Source organism: Odocoileus virginianus, chromosome 21, assembly GCF_023699985.2.
Source record: "Odocoileus virginianus isolate 20LAN1187 ecotype Illinois chromosome 21, Ovbor_1.2, whole genome shotgun sequence".
Lineage (NCBI taxonomy): Eukaryota > Metazoa > Chordata > Mammalia > Artiodactyla > Cervidae > Odocoileus > Odocoileus virginianus.
Genome location: NC_069694.1, coordinates 1,812,867 through 1,829,558, shown reverse-complemented (window position 1 = coordinate 1,829,558; position 16,692 = coordinate 1,812,867). Strand labels below are relative to the sequence as shown.

The 16,692-nt window shown below is 38.2% G+C and overlaps 1 protein-coding gene across 1 annotated transcript in view; it reads right to left on the bottom strand.

Moving 5' to 3' along the window:
• Nucleotides 1-16,692, bottom strand: part of GABRA2 (gamma-aminobutyric acid type A receptor subunit alpha2) — a 134,360-nt gene that overhangs the window by 38,225 nt on the left and 79,443 nt on the right. The window contains exons 7-8 of the mRNA XM_070451945.1: nt 15,298-15,441; nt 14,135-14,287 (exon numbers count right to left, since the gene is read on the bottom strand). Coding sequence (XP_070308046.1) covers nt 14,135-14,287; nt 15,298-15,441 — 297 coding nt within the window. The remainder of the gene's footprint in view (nt 1-14,134; nt 14,288-15,297; nt 15,442-16,692) is intronic.

Below are 16,692 nucleotides of genomic sequence, written 5' to 3'. Positions count from 1 at the left end.
CCCCACCCCCTGGCAACCACAATTCTGTTCTCTGTTTTCGTTAGTTTAACTTTCTCTTTGCTTGGATGTATTGCTCAGGTCTTATGGAATTCTCTTTTCTATTTCTGCATGCCTTGATCCATAGACCACTAGGATTTATACCACATTCTACAGTATCCTTGGTTCTCAGAAAGTACTCAGGCTTGCTATATATAAAACAATAAAAGTATATGCTCACTTTAAGATCTAATAAAATCTGTACACATATTGTTTTAGGGATCCTGTTAGCATCCCAATGAGGTAGACTGCATAAATTTTACATCTATTTATAATGGAGAAAATCTAGACTTCAGAGAGGTTACATGCTTGTTTAACACAGAAGTGGAATCAGGACCTGGCAGAAGCTTTCTTCCTTCCTGGTGCAACAGTCTTTCAAACAGGTATTTAAGCACTCAACATTATTAGTTGTTTTATTTAATAAATTTATTTATTATTATTAGTTGCTTTATTATCATTATATTGATTACTTCAGATCATGATTACCTCTTTATTAAACTACAACAACCTCACTATTAAGTGACTATCTACCCAGTAGGTACTGGTTTCTCAAAAGTTGAAGTAGAATGTTCTTATCTGCCAATTTTTTGATTGCTTATAGTATGTGTTTCATATAAGTACACAGAACCCACTTTCTACATAACTTTCCTGGATTAAATGAAGAAGCGTTTTTCACTCACCAATTCCAGCTGCAAAAAAGATAATTCTAATATTAACAGGTTGTTGGGCATGCTGGCAGAGGGAAGAGATCCCCCAGAGTAGGACTAATGTTGAGACCTATGGGGAATTAGACAATGATGAGGTAAAGAGGATAAGGGGAAGGTAAGCCAGGAGGAAGGGAGAGGAAAAACTAGAAACAATATTGACAAAGGTATGAAGAAAGCAGATATATTGATAATTCAATATGATAATCTGATAATTAGATATTTAGGATTTTGTTTTATAATGTATACTGTTAATATAATATAGGATTTTAACCATACCTAAAGAGAAGTCACACCTTTGCTTTCAGCATCTGGCATATGATTACTACAGCTAGATTGTCACCCTTGATAGGAGTGGCTTTGTCTGGGGGCTTTGGCCCACTGAATAGTGACAACTGAATGTTGGCTAACCTATTGTAATGCTAAGTGTTGCTTGTTTATTTTTTTCCCTGAACCCATGCAACCTTCTTTTGGAAATAGCACTCTGATTCCTTAATTTAAAAATCAGGAAAGTAGCCTACTTTGACTTTTAGTCTATATGGCTTTGCTAACCTAACTCTCACTGAACTCACAAATGTATTTCTATCTATCTATCTGGGCTTCCCTGGCAGCTGAGTAGTAAAGCATCTGCTTGCCGAGTGCAGGAGACGTATATCCCTGCATTGGAAAGATCTACTGGGGAAGGAAATGGCAATCCCCTCCAGTACTCTAGCCTGGGTAATCCCATGGACGGAGGAGTCTGGCGGGCTACAACCCACAGGGCTGCAAAGAATCGAACACAACTGAGCACCGAAACAACCGCAACAACATTCTATCTCTAAGACCATTTTCCCTCTGCCTATTGCCTCAGTGTGATCCACTTAACTGTCCATCAGTTTAAAAGCAGGTAAAAATAACTGCCCTCTTGACATTTAAGTTCTTGTGGGAGAGAGAAACTAAACAAAAATGTATTTTTCTATAAGATACTGGAAGATGATATGTGCAATGGAGAAAAAAAAAGAACAGGACCAGTGCAAGCAGAAGAGTCAGGATTGGGAAACAGTTCACAATTTTAAGTTATTTGTCAGTGAGGTCTCTTCACAAAGATGACAGTTAAGACAAAGCCTGAATGAGATGAAGGAATTAGCCATCTGGGAAAAGAGAATTTCAAGCAGAGGGAAAAGATAAACCTTTTAGGTGAATGACTGGTATAATCATGAAATAAGAAGGAAGCCGAGTGCATGCCAGGGGAGGGGTGTGAATCTGTCCATGATGATTACATCAAGGATAAGAATGTGATCCATGTAACTTACTAACCAGTAAGACTCAATTATGAGACTTGATCTATATCTTCGATGGTAGGTCCTGTGGATATCTGTACAAGCTCATGATTAATTAAGAATGAAGTTAACAAAAAGGTTTAAGTCAGCTTGACTTGCATTTCATTATACCAAAATAAAGGAGATTTGATTAAAAAACTGAACACATGCTGGCATATTTCACTTCAATAAAGGAATATCAAAGATTCTGAAATTCTCTTCAAACAACTAAACACTGATGATATGAATGTCAAAGAAGCTGGATTATTGCCCAGATAGGTCTTTCTTAAAGATTTATAGAGCTCATAAATCCTGTAACATGCCATCTTGTGATATCAAGCCTAAGCTAAAACAAGAGCTGATGACACTACATATTTATTGATATGAAGGAGAGAATTAAGTATTAGACAATAAATAGTAATAATAATAGCAATGACTTCATAGAATTTACTGTATGCCAGAATTGTTCTAAGTGTTCTGTGTGTCTATGTGTGTATTTGTGGGTGTGTTAATTCCCTAAACTACCTCATGAGGTAGATACTATAATTCCAGTTCTACAGAGCTACAAAATTAAGGTACAAAGAGGTTAAAAAGACTTCCCATAACTCTCCTAATTTGGTAATAGTGCTGTCAGATTTTGAACCAAGATACAAACATTCCTTGGAGATATTATAGGTTTAGTTCTAGACCACCACAAAAAAGTGTGTATCACAATAAAACAAGTCACATGGAATTTCTGGTTTCCCCATGCCTACAAAAGTTATATTTACACTATAGTATAGTCTATTGGGGTCTTTTCCAATGAGTCAACTCTTCGCATGAGGTGGCCAAAGTATTGGAGTTTCAGCTTCAGCATCAGTCCTTCCAATGAACACCCAGGACTGATCTCCGTTAGGATGGACGGGTTGGATCTCCTTGCAGTCCAAGCGACTCTCAAGAGTCTTCTCCAACACCACAGTTCAAAAGCATCAATTTTTCGGCTCTCAGCTTTCTTCACAGTCCAACTCTCACATCCATACATGACCACTGGAAAAACCATAGCCTTGACTAGATGGACCTTTGTTGGCAAAGTAATGTCTCTGCTTTTTAATATGCTATCTAGGTTGGTCATAACCTTGGACAGGGAGGTCTGGCGTGCCGCAGTTCATGGGGTTGCAAAGAATCAGACACGACTGAGTGACTGAACTGAACTGAACAGATAGTCTATCAAGTGTGTAATAGTATTTGTTTTTGTTTAATCACTCAGTCATGTCCAAATCTTTCATTACCCCATGGACTACAGCCCTCCAGTCTCCTCTGTCCATGGGATTTCCCAGGCAAGAATACTGGAGTCAGTTGCCATTTCCTTCTCCAGGGGATCTTTCCAACCCAGGGATAGAACCCACGTCTCCCGCGTTGGGAGGCAGATTCTTTACCACGGGGGAGCAGGAGTGGAACAGTATCATGTCTTAGGTGAAAAGCACTATGCCTAGAAAGTGCTCAGCATCATCTGAGCCCTCAGTGAACTGTAATCTTTTTACAATAGTAACATCAAGGATCACCGATCACAGATCCCACAATAATTACAATAATAATAATAAAAAATTTTGAAAAACAGTACAGATTACCCAAATATGACACACAGTCAGCAGATGCTGCTGGAAAGATGTCGCCAAGAGACTTGTGTCATGCAAGGTCGCCATAAACCTTCAATTTGTAGAAAATGCAACATCTGCAAAGTACAATAAAGCAAAGCACAGCAAAACGAAATAAGCCTGTGCTCTGGTTCCAAAATACGTATTCCCAGTCATTTCCTGATCTTCACAGGAAACATAGTTTTTTTCTTTTTCCTATTGTAGCAGAAACCACTAGCTGCCTATCTTATATTTAGTCAATCCATATTAGAACACTTAATTTATTCAAGGTAACAATTTCTCAGACTCTCTGGTTATGAGACCAAGTTAGGCTAAAAATATATGAATAGAGATTTTTTGAAGGGACTTCTGGGAAAGCTCATTAATGGCAAACACAGAGCCAGAAGATGTCTTTTGCCCTTTTTGCTTACTTCTTCCTGTTTCCTGGATATGAATGTGACACTTGGACCAGCAACAACCTTTTTGACTCAAGAAGCAAAACTCCATGCTCAGGATATAAAAGAAGAAAAAAGAGAAATAAAGTGCCTGATGCCTCTGGTATTAAGCCGATCAGTCTTATAGCATTCACTTGAGGATTTCTTTCACATGGAAAAAAAAAGTTCTCATATAAGACATATTTTGGATTCTCTGACATATAAAATCAAACTGAGTCATGGAAATGTGTGATCTAAGTAGAAACATGAGCAATCCAAACATATCCCTTTTGGAGTTTTAATTATTCCAAAATTCATACAAGAGAGGAAGGTAAGGCCCTTGCAAATGCAATGAACTATATAAAGTCTGCAGCTTTAGCATTTGAACCCCCTGTACACTTTTACCAGACATGCACTCTAACAGATGTCTGTTATTTGGTTCTAGATAGAAAAACTCTATTCCACAGTGAATGCGATATTACGGTGAAAATACCAGGACATATTTCTTACACATAAAGTCATTCATATACGCATATGAAAGAAAAAAAAAGTGAAAGTGAAAGTCGCTCAGTCGTGTCTGACTCTGCAACCCCATGGACTATATAGACCACGGAATTCTCCAGGCCAGGACACTGGAGTGGGTAGCCGTTCCCTTCTCCAGGGCATCTTCCCAAGCCAGGGATCGCACCCAGGTCTCCTGCATTTCAGGTGGATTCTTTACCAGCTGAGCCAGAGTATAGTCATATATTCATAGATAAACTTACTCAGAAATGTGAAAAATGATTTGGCTTCAAATATACAAATAATAATTGCAAATTCATTATGATTATTCTTATTTATGGGAAGTCTTGAAGGATGTTAAGCAACTGAAAAGACCAGAAGCCACAATTTCACAAAATAAGCTACATGTTTACACAAATGCAAAATGAGTTTTGTACATTGCAGATATACTGCTTAGAGAGCCTTGAAAGCATAAAACCTGAGGTTTACGATTAAAAGTTTCCCAAGTGTTTTCTCACACCAGTGGCAACAGAGGGCAACTGTCTCATCAGGAAGGGAGTTTTGTTTGCTTTTTGTTCAAGAATACCCCAAGCATCTAGAACCATGTGACAAATAAGTGCTCAGTAAGTGTTGGTATTGAAAGAATTGGGCAAGAGCACTCGGAGAAAGTCAAAGGAGGCTTTCATCACCTGTCATTGCAAGATACGTGGGCAGAGCCTTTGAGGAAATAGCTTTGAAAAACATCAAGCTGCCTCTACAACCACAGAATCAATGCAATATCCAAAATACTGAAGAGATAAAACCCAATACAATGGAGCAGAGATTCTAATATGAAAGTCGTGCACATTCTATTCTCGATTCCTCTACCTGCTGTCTTGTTTGCTGTTTTTTTATTTTATTCATGGCATGAAGCCAGTCCTCAAATGTTGAGAAATTTGACATTTATCTCCCAGGGCATATTAACTTCTTAACTGTGTAACAGTGGGGTTTTTCTGTTTGTTTTTTAACTTTATCCATCAAAAAGAAAAGCTCCAGAGGCAGGAGGAGGGCAGATGATTTAACGATACCCCATCAGCTTGTAGACCTGACTGTGGACTTAGACAGAGAAGTTTGCAGAGGGCAGATACCTGCTTAGGTAACTGCTGGGTATCAGTCAGATGATGATGTTCAGACTCAAAAGGAGGCAGAAAGATGAAGGGTGAAGTGAAGGATGGAATGAGAATAAGGAGGCTGACAGGCTTCAGGTACCATTCTGGACAGAACACAGGACTTTTATTGTTTACTTGCACACACATATACATGTAGGACTTCCCTGGAGGCTTTACAATAAAGAATCTGCCCGCGATGCAAGAGCCCCAGGTTCAATCCCTGGGTCAGGAAGACCTCCTGGAGAAGAGAGTGGCAACCCACTCTAGGAGAATTCCATGGATAGAGGAGCCTGGCAGGCAGGAGTCCATGGGGTTGCAAAGAGTTGGACATGACTGACTAACACACACACACACATACATGTATACCCATGTGCAATTATATTTATCACAAGCTTTACACAGACGAACTCACACAGATGAGGCCAAAAATGCTTTTACCACCTGACAGTTTACCTTTACATGAAAATGTCTACTGTTAACCATTCATATAAAATTTACAAATTCAAATATAGTCTGGATTTTTAACTTTATGTGTTATTTTTATAACCAATCTTTTGAAACTTTTGTGTATTTGTTATAGTTGAACCTAATAGTCTTGATCCTAACACATTCTGTTGATTAAAAATTAAATATTTATTCATCTATCTGTCTCTTTTCTATACTTTGGTACTCTTCTATTTCCATGTTTTTACCATATGCATCTATGCGATTTATGCTATGAAATCTGTCTTTATTTACCTCAATGCAGTATTTTATTTTCCTTACAATCTTTATTAAACAAATATTTCATTATTTAATTTCATTTAATATGATGGATATTTACATATAAATTTAGATCTTCATGGAAAATTGGTTCTGTCCTAATCATTTCCTTTCTGTTTTTAATTATTATGTATTTTTTCCTAAAAATTTATTTTGCCCATTATCTGTGCTCTGAAATCATGTAACATTGTTTTTCAAGCCATTTGAATGGAAATTTTCTCATATTTTTGGCCACATCCATCTTTATGTCCTTGTTTCAATAATTGGCAAATTTTGAAATAGGTATCTAAGAAGATTTTTAAATCCTGAGAAACTCTTGAGGTGATCATTCAATGCTGTTTCTTTTCCAAGTCATGACTAAAAATGTTTTATGGACATGAAAGTCATATAATATACAATTAACCATTTTAAAGTGTACAATTCAGTGGCATTTATGCATTCAAAGTGTTCTGCAACTACCACCTCTATCTAGTTTCAAAACATTTCTAGCACTCTGAACACCCTGTTCTTACTACATACTATAACCCATTTTACCCTGTATCCACCTACCGGCACCTATGAAACTGCTTCTTGGGTTTGCCTATACTGGATAATTCATATGAAAGGAAGAATACAATATGTGACCCTTCTCATCCACTCTCTTTCACTTAACATACTGTTGTTGAGATTCATTCATGCTGTAACATGTTATATTTCAGTCAGTTCGGTTCAGTTCATCGCTCAGCCGTGTCCAACTCTTTGCGACCCCATGAATCACAGCACGCCAGGCCTCCCTGTCCATCACCAACTCCCGGAGTTTACTCAAATTCATGTCCATGAAGTCGGCGATGCCATCCAACCATCTCATCCTCTGTTGTCCCCTTTCCGCCTGCCCCCAATCTCTCCCAGCATCAGGGTCTTTTCCAATGAGTCAGCTCTTTGCATGAGGTGGCCAAAGTATTAGAGCTTCAACTTCAACATCAATCCTTCCAGTGAACACCCAGGACTGATTTCGTTCAGGATGGACTGGTTGGATCTCCTTGCAGTCCAAGGGACTCTCAAGAGAGTCTTCTCCGACACTACAGTTCAAAAGCATCAATTCTTCGGCGCTCACCTTTCCACATAGTCCAACTCTCACATCCATACTTGACCACTGGAAAAACCATAGCCTTGACCAGACGGACCTTTGTTGGCAAAGTAATGTCTCTGCTTTTTAATGTGCTCTCTAGGTTGGTCCTAAATTTCCTTCCAAGGAGTAAGTGTCTTTTAATTTCATGGCTGCAGTCACCATCTGCAGTGATTTTGAAGCCCAAAAAAATAAAGTCAGCCACTGATTCCCCTGTTTCCCCATCTATTTCCCATGAAGTGATGGGACCAGATGCCATGATCTTAGTTTTCTGAATATTGAGCTTTAAGCCAACTATTTCACTCCCGTTTTTCACTTTCATCATGAGGCTCTTTAATTCCTCTTCACTTTCTGCCATAAAGGTGGTGTCATCTGCATATCTGAGGTTATTTATACTTCTCCTGGAAATCTTGATTACAGCTTGTGCTTCATCCAGCCCAGTGTTTCTCATGATGTACTCTGCATATAAGTTAAATAAGCAGGGTGACAATATACAGCTTTGACGTACTCCTTTCCTATTTGGAACCAGTCTGTTGTTCCATGTTCAGTTCTAACTGTTACTTCCTGACCTGCATTTGGGTTTCCCAAGAGGCAGGTCAGGTGGTCTGGTATTCCCATCTCTTGAAGAAATTTCCACAGTTTATTGTGATCCACACAATCAAAGGCTTTGGCATAGTCAATAAAGCAGAAATGGATGTTTTTCTGGAACTCTCTTACTTTTTCAATGATCCAATGGATGTTGGCAATTTGATCTCTGGTTCCTCTGCCTTTCCTAAAACCAGCTTGAACATTTGGAAGTTCATGATTCACGTGTTGCTGAAGCCTGGCTTGGAGAATGTTGAGCATCACTTTACTAGCATGGGAGTAGTTTGTGCACTACTCACATGTGGTAGTGGTAGTATGTGCGGTAGTTTGAGCATTCTTTGTGATTTGCCTTTCTTTGGGATTGGAATGAAAACTGACCTCTTCTGGTCCTGTGGCCACTGCTGAGTTTTCCAAATTTGCTGGCATATTGAGTGCAGCTCTTTCACAGCATCATCTTTCAGGACTGGAAATAGCTCAACTGGAATTTCATCACCTCCACTAGCTTTGTTCGTAGTGATGCTTCCTAAGGCCCACTTGACTTCACATTCCAGGATGTCTGGCTCTAGGTGAGTGATCACACCATCATGATTATCTGGGTCATGAAGATCTTTTTTGTATAGTTCTGTGTATTCTTGCCACGTCTTCTTAGTATCTTCTGCTTCTGTTAGGTTCATGCCATTTCTGTCCTTTATTGAACCCATCTGTGCATGAAATGTTCCCTTGGTATCTCTAATTTTCTTGAAGAGATCTCGAGTCTTTTCCATTCTGTTGTTTTCCTCTATTTTTTTGTATTGATCGCCGAGGAAGGCTTTCTTATCTCCCCTTGCTATATTTAATCCTTTCTAAATGCTGAAGAAGCTGAAGTTGAATGGTTCTATGAAGATCTGTAAGATCTTTCAGAACTAACACCAAAAAAGATGTCCTTTTCATTATAGGGGACTGGAATGCAAAAGCAGAAAGCTAAGAAACACCTGGAATAACACGAAAATTTGGCCTCTGAGTACAGAATGAAGCAGGGCAAAGGCTAATAGAGTTTTGCCAAGAGATTGCACCAGTCATAGCAAACACCCTCTTCCAATCACACAAGAGAAGACTCTACACATGAACATCACCAGATGGCCAACACCAAATTCAGATTGATTGTATTCTTTGCAGTGAAAGGTGGAGAAGCTTGATATAGTCAGCAAAAACAAGACCAGGAGCTGATTGTGGCTCAGATCATGAACCCCTTATTGCCAAATTCGGACTTAAATTGAAGAAAGTAGGGAAAACCACTAAACTATTCATATATGACCTAAATCAGATCCCTTACGATTATACAGTGGAAGTGAGAAATAGATTAAGGGACTAGATCTGATAGACAGAGTGCCTGATGAACTATGGATGGAGGTTTGTGACATTGTACAAGAGACAGGGATCAAGACCATCCCCCAAAAAAGAAATGCAAAAAAAGCAAAATGGCTGTCTTATGAGGCCTTACAAATAGCTGTGAAAAGAAGAGAAGCAAAAAGAAAGGAGAAAAGGAAAGATACGCATTTGAATGCAGAGTTCCAAAGAATAGCCAGGAGAGATAAGAAAGCCTTTTTCAGTAATCAGTGCAAAAAAATACAGGGAGGAAAAAAAAATAGAATGTAAAAGACTAGAGATCTCTTCAAGAAAATTAGAGATACCAAGGGAACATTTCATACAAAGATGGGTTCGATAAAGGACAGAAATGGCATGGACCTAACAGAAGCAGAATATATTAAGAAGACGTGGCAAGAATGCACAGAAGAACTATACAAAAAAGATCATAATGACCCAGATAACCACAATGGTGTGATCACTTACCTAGAGCCAGACATCCTGGAATGTGAAGTCAAGTGGGCCTTAGGAAGCATCACTATGAACAAAGCTAGTGGAGGTGATGGAATTCCAGTTGAGCTATTTCAAATTCTGAAAGATGATGCTGTGAAAGAGCTGCACTCAATATGCCAGAAAATTTGGAAAATTCAGCAGTGGCCACAGGACTGGAAAAGGTCAGTTTTCATTCCAATCCCAAAGAAAGGTAATGTCAAAGAATGCTCAAACTACCACACAATTGTACTCATCTCACACGCTAGTAACTTAATGCTCAAAATTCTCCAAGCCAGTCTTCAGCAATATGTGAACCATGAAGTTCCAAATGTTCAAGCTGGTTTTAGAAAAGGCAGTGGAACCAGAAATCAAATTGCCAACATCCACTGGATCATTGAAAAAGCAAGAGAGTTCCAGAAAAACATCTATTTCTGCTTTATTGACTATGCCAAAGCCTTCGACAGTGTGGACCACAATAAACTGTGGAAAGTTCTTCAAGAGATGAGAATACCAGACCACTTAACTTTCCTCTTAAGAAATCTGTATGCAGTCAGGAAGCAACAGTTAGAACTGAACATGAAACAACAGACTGGTTCCAAATAGGAAAAGGAGTATATCAAGGCTGTATATTGTCACCCTGCTTATTTTAACTTATATGCAGAGTACATCATGAAAAATGTTGGGCTGGAGGAAGCACAAGCTGGAATCAAGATTGCCAGGAGAAATATCAATAACCTCAGATAAGCAGATGATACCACATTTATGGCAGAAAGTGAAGAAAAAATAAAGATTTTCTTGATGAAAGTGAAAGAGGAGAGTGAAAAAGTTGGCTTAAAGCTCAACATTCAGAAAACTAAGATCATGGCATCTGGTCCCATCACTTCATGGTAAATAGATGGGGTAACAATGTCAGACTTTAATTTTTTGGGCTCCAAAATCACTGCAGATGGTGATTGCAGCCATGAAATTAAAAGACGCTTACTCCTTGGAAGGAAAGTTATGACCAACCTAGACAGCATGTTAAAAAGCAGAGACATTACTTTGTCAACAAAGGTCCGTCTAGTCAAGGCTATGGTTTTTCCAGTGGTCATGTGTGGATGTGAGAATTGGACTATAAAGAAAGCTGAGCACCAAAGAATTGATGCTTTTGAAGTGTGGTGTTGGAGAAGACTCTTGAGAGTCCCTTGGACTGCAAGGAGATCCAACCAGTCCATCCTAAAGGAATCCAGTCCTGAATCTTCATTGGAAGGACTGATGTTGAAGCTGAAACTCCAATATTTTGGCCATCTGATGCAAAGAACTGACTCATTGGAAAAGACCCTGATGCTGGGAAAGATTGAGGGCAGGAGGAGAAGGGCACGACAGAGGATGGGGTGGTTGGATGGTATCACCAACTCAATGAACATAAGTTTGTGTAAACTCGAGGAGTTGGTGCCAGACAGGGAGGCCTGGTGTCCATGGGGTCGCAAAGAGTCGGACACAACTGAGTGACTGCACTGACTGCCTGACTGACTGGTAGGTGAATCATATCATACTGTAAGTATATACCATATTTTGGTTATCCATTCATCTACAAAGGATATTTGAATTGTTTGTATCCTTTGATTATTAGGAATAATGTTGCTATAAACATCTGTGTACAAGTTTCTATATAAACATGCTTTCATTAATCTTAGGTAATACCTAGTGGTAAAATTGTTGAATCATATGTTAATTCATGTCTGACTTTTTGAGGAACTGCCAAACAGCTGTCCACAGATGCTTCATCATTTTATACTCCCCCTGCAGTTTATGAGGGGTTTCCATTTCTCTGCTTTCTCACCAGTACTTAAGTCCCTTTTTTCCTTTTGGTTTATTCATTATTATGGCTATCCTTGTATGTATTAATGTATTTTATTGTTGCTTTTATTTGCATTTCCTTAATGTACAATGATGTACATTATTACTTGTGTTTGTTTGCCATTTGTATATTTTGTTTAGAAAAAAGTCCATTTGAGTTTTTTGTCCATTTTCTAAAATCAGGGTTTTGGTCATTTTGTTTTTGAGTTGTAAGAATTCCTTATTTATTCAGGATATTAAACCCTTTTCAGATGCATGGTTTGCAATTTTTTCCTCCCAAATGTGAGTTGTCTTTTCACATTTTTGATGATGTTTGAGATACAAAAGTTTTCAATCTTAGTGAAATTCAATTTTTCTGTTTTTCTTTGTTACCCATGCTTTTGATGTCAAATCTAAGAATCCACTGATAGATCCAAACTCATAAAGATTTATCCTCCCTTTTCTTCTAATAGACCCTGTGCTGTCTTCTAATAGTTTTACAGCTCTCAGTTTACATTAAAGCTTTATACCTGTTTAACTGTTGTGTCAAGGAGTGAGGTAGGACTCCCTCTTCATTGCTGTGTACCTGGTGGTCATCCAGCTGTCCCAGCTCCATTTGGGAAAGAGGCTACTATGTCCCTACAGAAGGGTCCTGGCACCCCTCCTGAAAATCCATTAGCCATAGTTGTTTGTTTCTGGTCTCAGTTTTACTCCATCGGTCTATATGTCCATCCTTACGACACTACCACACTGTTTTGATTAACATAGCTTTGTACTAGGCTCTGAAGCTGGGTAGTATGAGTTCAGCAAATTTTTTCTTTATTGATACTGTTTTGGCTATTTGGAGCTATTTGCAATTTCACATGAATTTTAGGCTTGACATTTCTGCCCAAAAAAGCCATGGGATTATTTACAGGTATTGAACTGAATCTATAGATTGCTTTGGGGATAATTCCTATCTCAATGGTTGGTACTATCTTAAAAAAAAAACATGAGATATCTTTCCATTTAGTTAGGTCTTCTTAAATTTATTTCAGCAAAGTTTTATCATTCTTAGTGGACAAGTTTTTACCTACTTGATCACATTTATTTCTAGATATTTTATTATTTTAGACACAATTATAAATGAAATGATCTTTTAAATTATTCATTTATAATATTGAGACTAAAATTGATTTTTCACAATTGATAATAAGAATAGCTAACAACCACATAGATGTAATAAATGCCAGGCATAGTTCTAAGAGCTTTACACATGTCCCTGGTTTCAAAACACTATAGTCGATAAGATGCAGCTACATTATATTAATATGGCCTATAAGGACGCTCATCTCGGCCTCAAACTACTTTTCTATCTGTATGCACATCTACTGACACTGGAATAGCTCACTGTCACTGAATACACTGCGCCCTTCCATACTGCTGTATTATTGCATACTTGATCCTTTTTGACTAGGATTTTTGTCCCATCTCATTCGTCTGGGAATCTCCTACTTATCCTTCAAGACTTAGCTTGAATGTTAACTCAGCTACATAATCGGCCCTCTTAGGGAGGATCCACGCTGCTGTATATTTTTAAAGGCTTGCATGGGTCTCTTTTATAAAGCTTTCATCTTGTGTTGTCATTAACTTTCCTGCTTATTCTGGTGCTCTTCACCACAGTAGATTCTCAGCAAAGCCTTCCTAAATGAATGAGTGGACCAAATATACAAAGTGGCCTACTTTGTTACAAAATGTGCTCATCTTAATTCATATATATAAAAAGCAGCAAATTCCCCTGCATGTTTTAAATCAAGAAACTTAATTTTGTTATTAAACATACTAGTGATAGGGAATGAGGAATCTCTTTCTCTTTCTCCTCCCCTTCCTCCCTTATTCTCTCTCATTTAGGGTACTAAGGTCATCTTTGTTCATCTAAAAACTAACCTCCCTCCAAAAAAAAAACAACAAATAAAGTAAACATAAAAGCTTAGAAATATGGTACTGTTGAACTTTTATGTTAAAACCTCTAAGAATATTCTTCTTATACTAATGTGAAAGAAGCGTTGCTAAGCAAAATGATTTAACAGAAAGAAGACAGTGTATTTCACATTTGAGAACTGTTTATATTCCTGTCAAGAGTGGAACACTGACTCTGCATTTTACTTTCCTGAGCCTCAGTTTCCTCATCTATAAGGCAGAGCCTAATACTCCCTGCTCTGTACATAACAAACTACTGGGGTGAGGATCAAGAGACAGAATGCTTTTGAAAGTATGCCATGAAACAAAATGTGCTTGTGCGGTTAGTCACTCACCAAACACTGTTCTTGCGGGCACAGATTCTCTGTTAAGCCAGAACGACACTTGGGAGAGAATGACCGTCATGATGCAAGGCAGATATGTCTGAATCACAAAATACCCAATTTTTCTTTTCAAGTGGAAATGAGCTGTCATTACGGTATATTCACCTAGAAGAAAAATTTAAGAAGCTTAAGAAACTGTAGTAGTCAATAGTTTGAACATTTTCGAAATGGAAGGGATTAGAGAAAAATAGTCTCTGATTTAAAAATGCAAAGAATTTGTCCCATATATGGCATGGAAAATATATAACATTAGAATGTAATTTAGCATAGCAAGAGTATTTAAAAGAAAATTTTCATATGACCAAGGAATTTGCACGGTTTGCATACAGTGTGGTATTTGAGTCTTCTCTCTAGGTCACGCCTACTGACCACAGGATCGAGGATTCATAAGTGCTCTCTGAACACACATTATCTTAGCTGCTTGGCTCCTCATCCTCTTTGGTGCCACCCTCAAGCCTCCGCTTTAATTGTTTTCCAGTCTAGTCCTCCTTAGGCTCTTTTTGGTGTTGATCTCTGGCCACATCTCCACGACTGATCTTTTGGCCCAGAACTTAATCCTATCACCAATTCTGAATTTACCAATCTTAATGTCTTCTCTAACATACTGGGGTCAGTTCTGTCTGATCCTCACAGCTACCTTCCATTCTGCTCTGGGTTTCTATCTGCCAGATGTGAGACCGTGAGTTCACGCAGCCGTGTGTTCTTAGGGAGAGTTTCAGCTTTCCCGCGGAGGCCAGCAGTGATTACTTATAACCAAGCACTGAGAAGTCATAAATTATCCAGGATAGGGAAAAAGAACTAGAAAATGAGGGAAATTGTAACACTGATGAAGGTAAAATTGGCTCGTCGCAAAAAACACGTTAGATCAGTGGTTTTTTTTAAACTTTAACGCATATCTTGGAATCTCCTTAAAGTCTTGTTAAAAAGCAGATCCTGACTTAGCAGGACTCAGGCCTTAGTGTCTCAATTTCTAAAAAACTCCCAAGCACAGTCTATGCTGCTAGTTCTTAGACTTCAAGAGAAAAAGATTTTAAGCAAACTGATATATGTCCAATGGCTTTAACCCATTAACTTTCTTAGGAATTAGCTTTACTTTAGACTCATTTTTTACTAACCTGTACTAGATTTGATTGTCTCCTTCCCAATTGATTGGCCCAGCAGATCATATTGATTTAACCTAGAGCCATCAGGAGCAACTTGTACAGAATCAGACGCATTGTATGTCCAAATGTAAGTAACCTCTGAGGTTGTATATGCATCTGCAGGAAATCAGGGGAAAAAAATCTTTTTAAGCATTTTAATAAGAACCATCAATAATATCCAACATCAAAGGTTGTATATTTCATAGAATTATTGTTTACTATAAAACTGATGTTTAAAGATCATGTTTTTAGGGTAAAAAAGTGTCTTTGAAATTTCAATAAGAAGGGTGTGAAGCAGATCAAGAGAGGCAACCATGACCATAAGAATATTTTCACTGCAACCACTTTGAGAGATAAAGATCGAATATCTCTTTAGAACCTGCAAAAATCACTGGGCTCTGAGATGGTTAAAATGTCTTCCATATTCCCAAAGTAACAGATGAAGGCATTGCAGTAAACAGGTTACAAATACCCAAGGCCCATTTAATTAGTTAATTTAGAAACAGTCATTGCTCATGAAATAAAAATTGTATTCCAAAATGACATTGTTCTCTGGACATAATGGTAACTTATTTCCATGTGAGAACAATAATGATATACATTATATTTAAAGTATTATCTTTGTAGTTAGTTTTATAGACTTTTCTTCAAAACTTTCACCTAGTTAAGAATTAAATGACTTAGCTATCATGATCCAATGCATTTCATTAGAAGAATGAGAATGTTGCTGAATATGTAAAATAACTCAGAATGCTATAGTTTCATAAATTAAAAACACTTTAAAAAATATTCATTTTAAAATTAATTATTGCACACAGATCTCACTGGACTATACTTGCATAGCATCCTAAGTAAGCTGTATATTGGCAGGAGGAGACAGATCACGTACAGACCAGATATAACTTTCTGATTTATTTGGCCAAAGATAGTGGACTTATCAGAAGTGAGATGACTCTGTAGCTTGAGAGCAAGCAGTGTATCTTGTCTCAGCACTTCTCTGGCCCTGGCATTTCCCTTGTGCCTGTATGTCCTGAGGGGGAACAGGCAGAGTTTCTCCACAGTTGAATAAGCAGACAATTCTGGCTGTCCTACTGACCTTCCAAAGAACTTCTCTGCACTTGTGCTCATGGGAATATTTAGAAACATTAGTTACTTCCGGTCCCTGAGCAAAACTCAGCATCACAGTCACATTTTCAATTGAGGGAGAGAAAGAACCAGCTGTCTCCAGCTGTCTGCCTCTAGGTCTTCAGGACACTGGAAAGCTCATCTACCTGCCACCTATACATTTTCTAGGTTAATACCATGGTTCTGGGGTGGTTCTGGGACTTAACTGGAACCAAAGTCTGTGACCACAAATCCATTCGCACT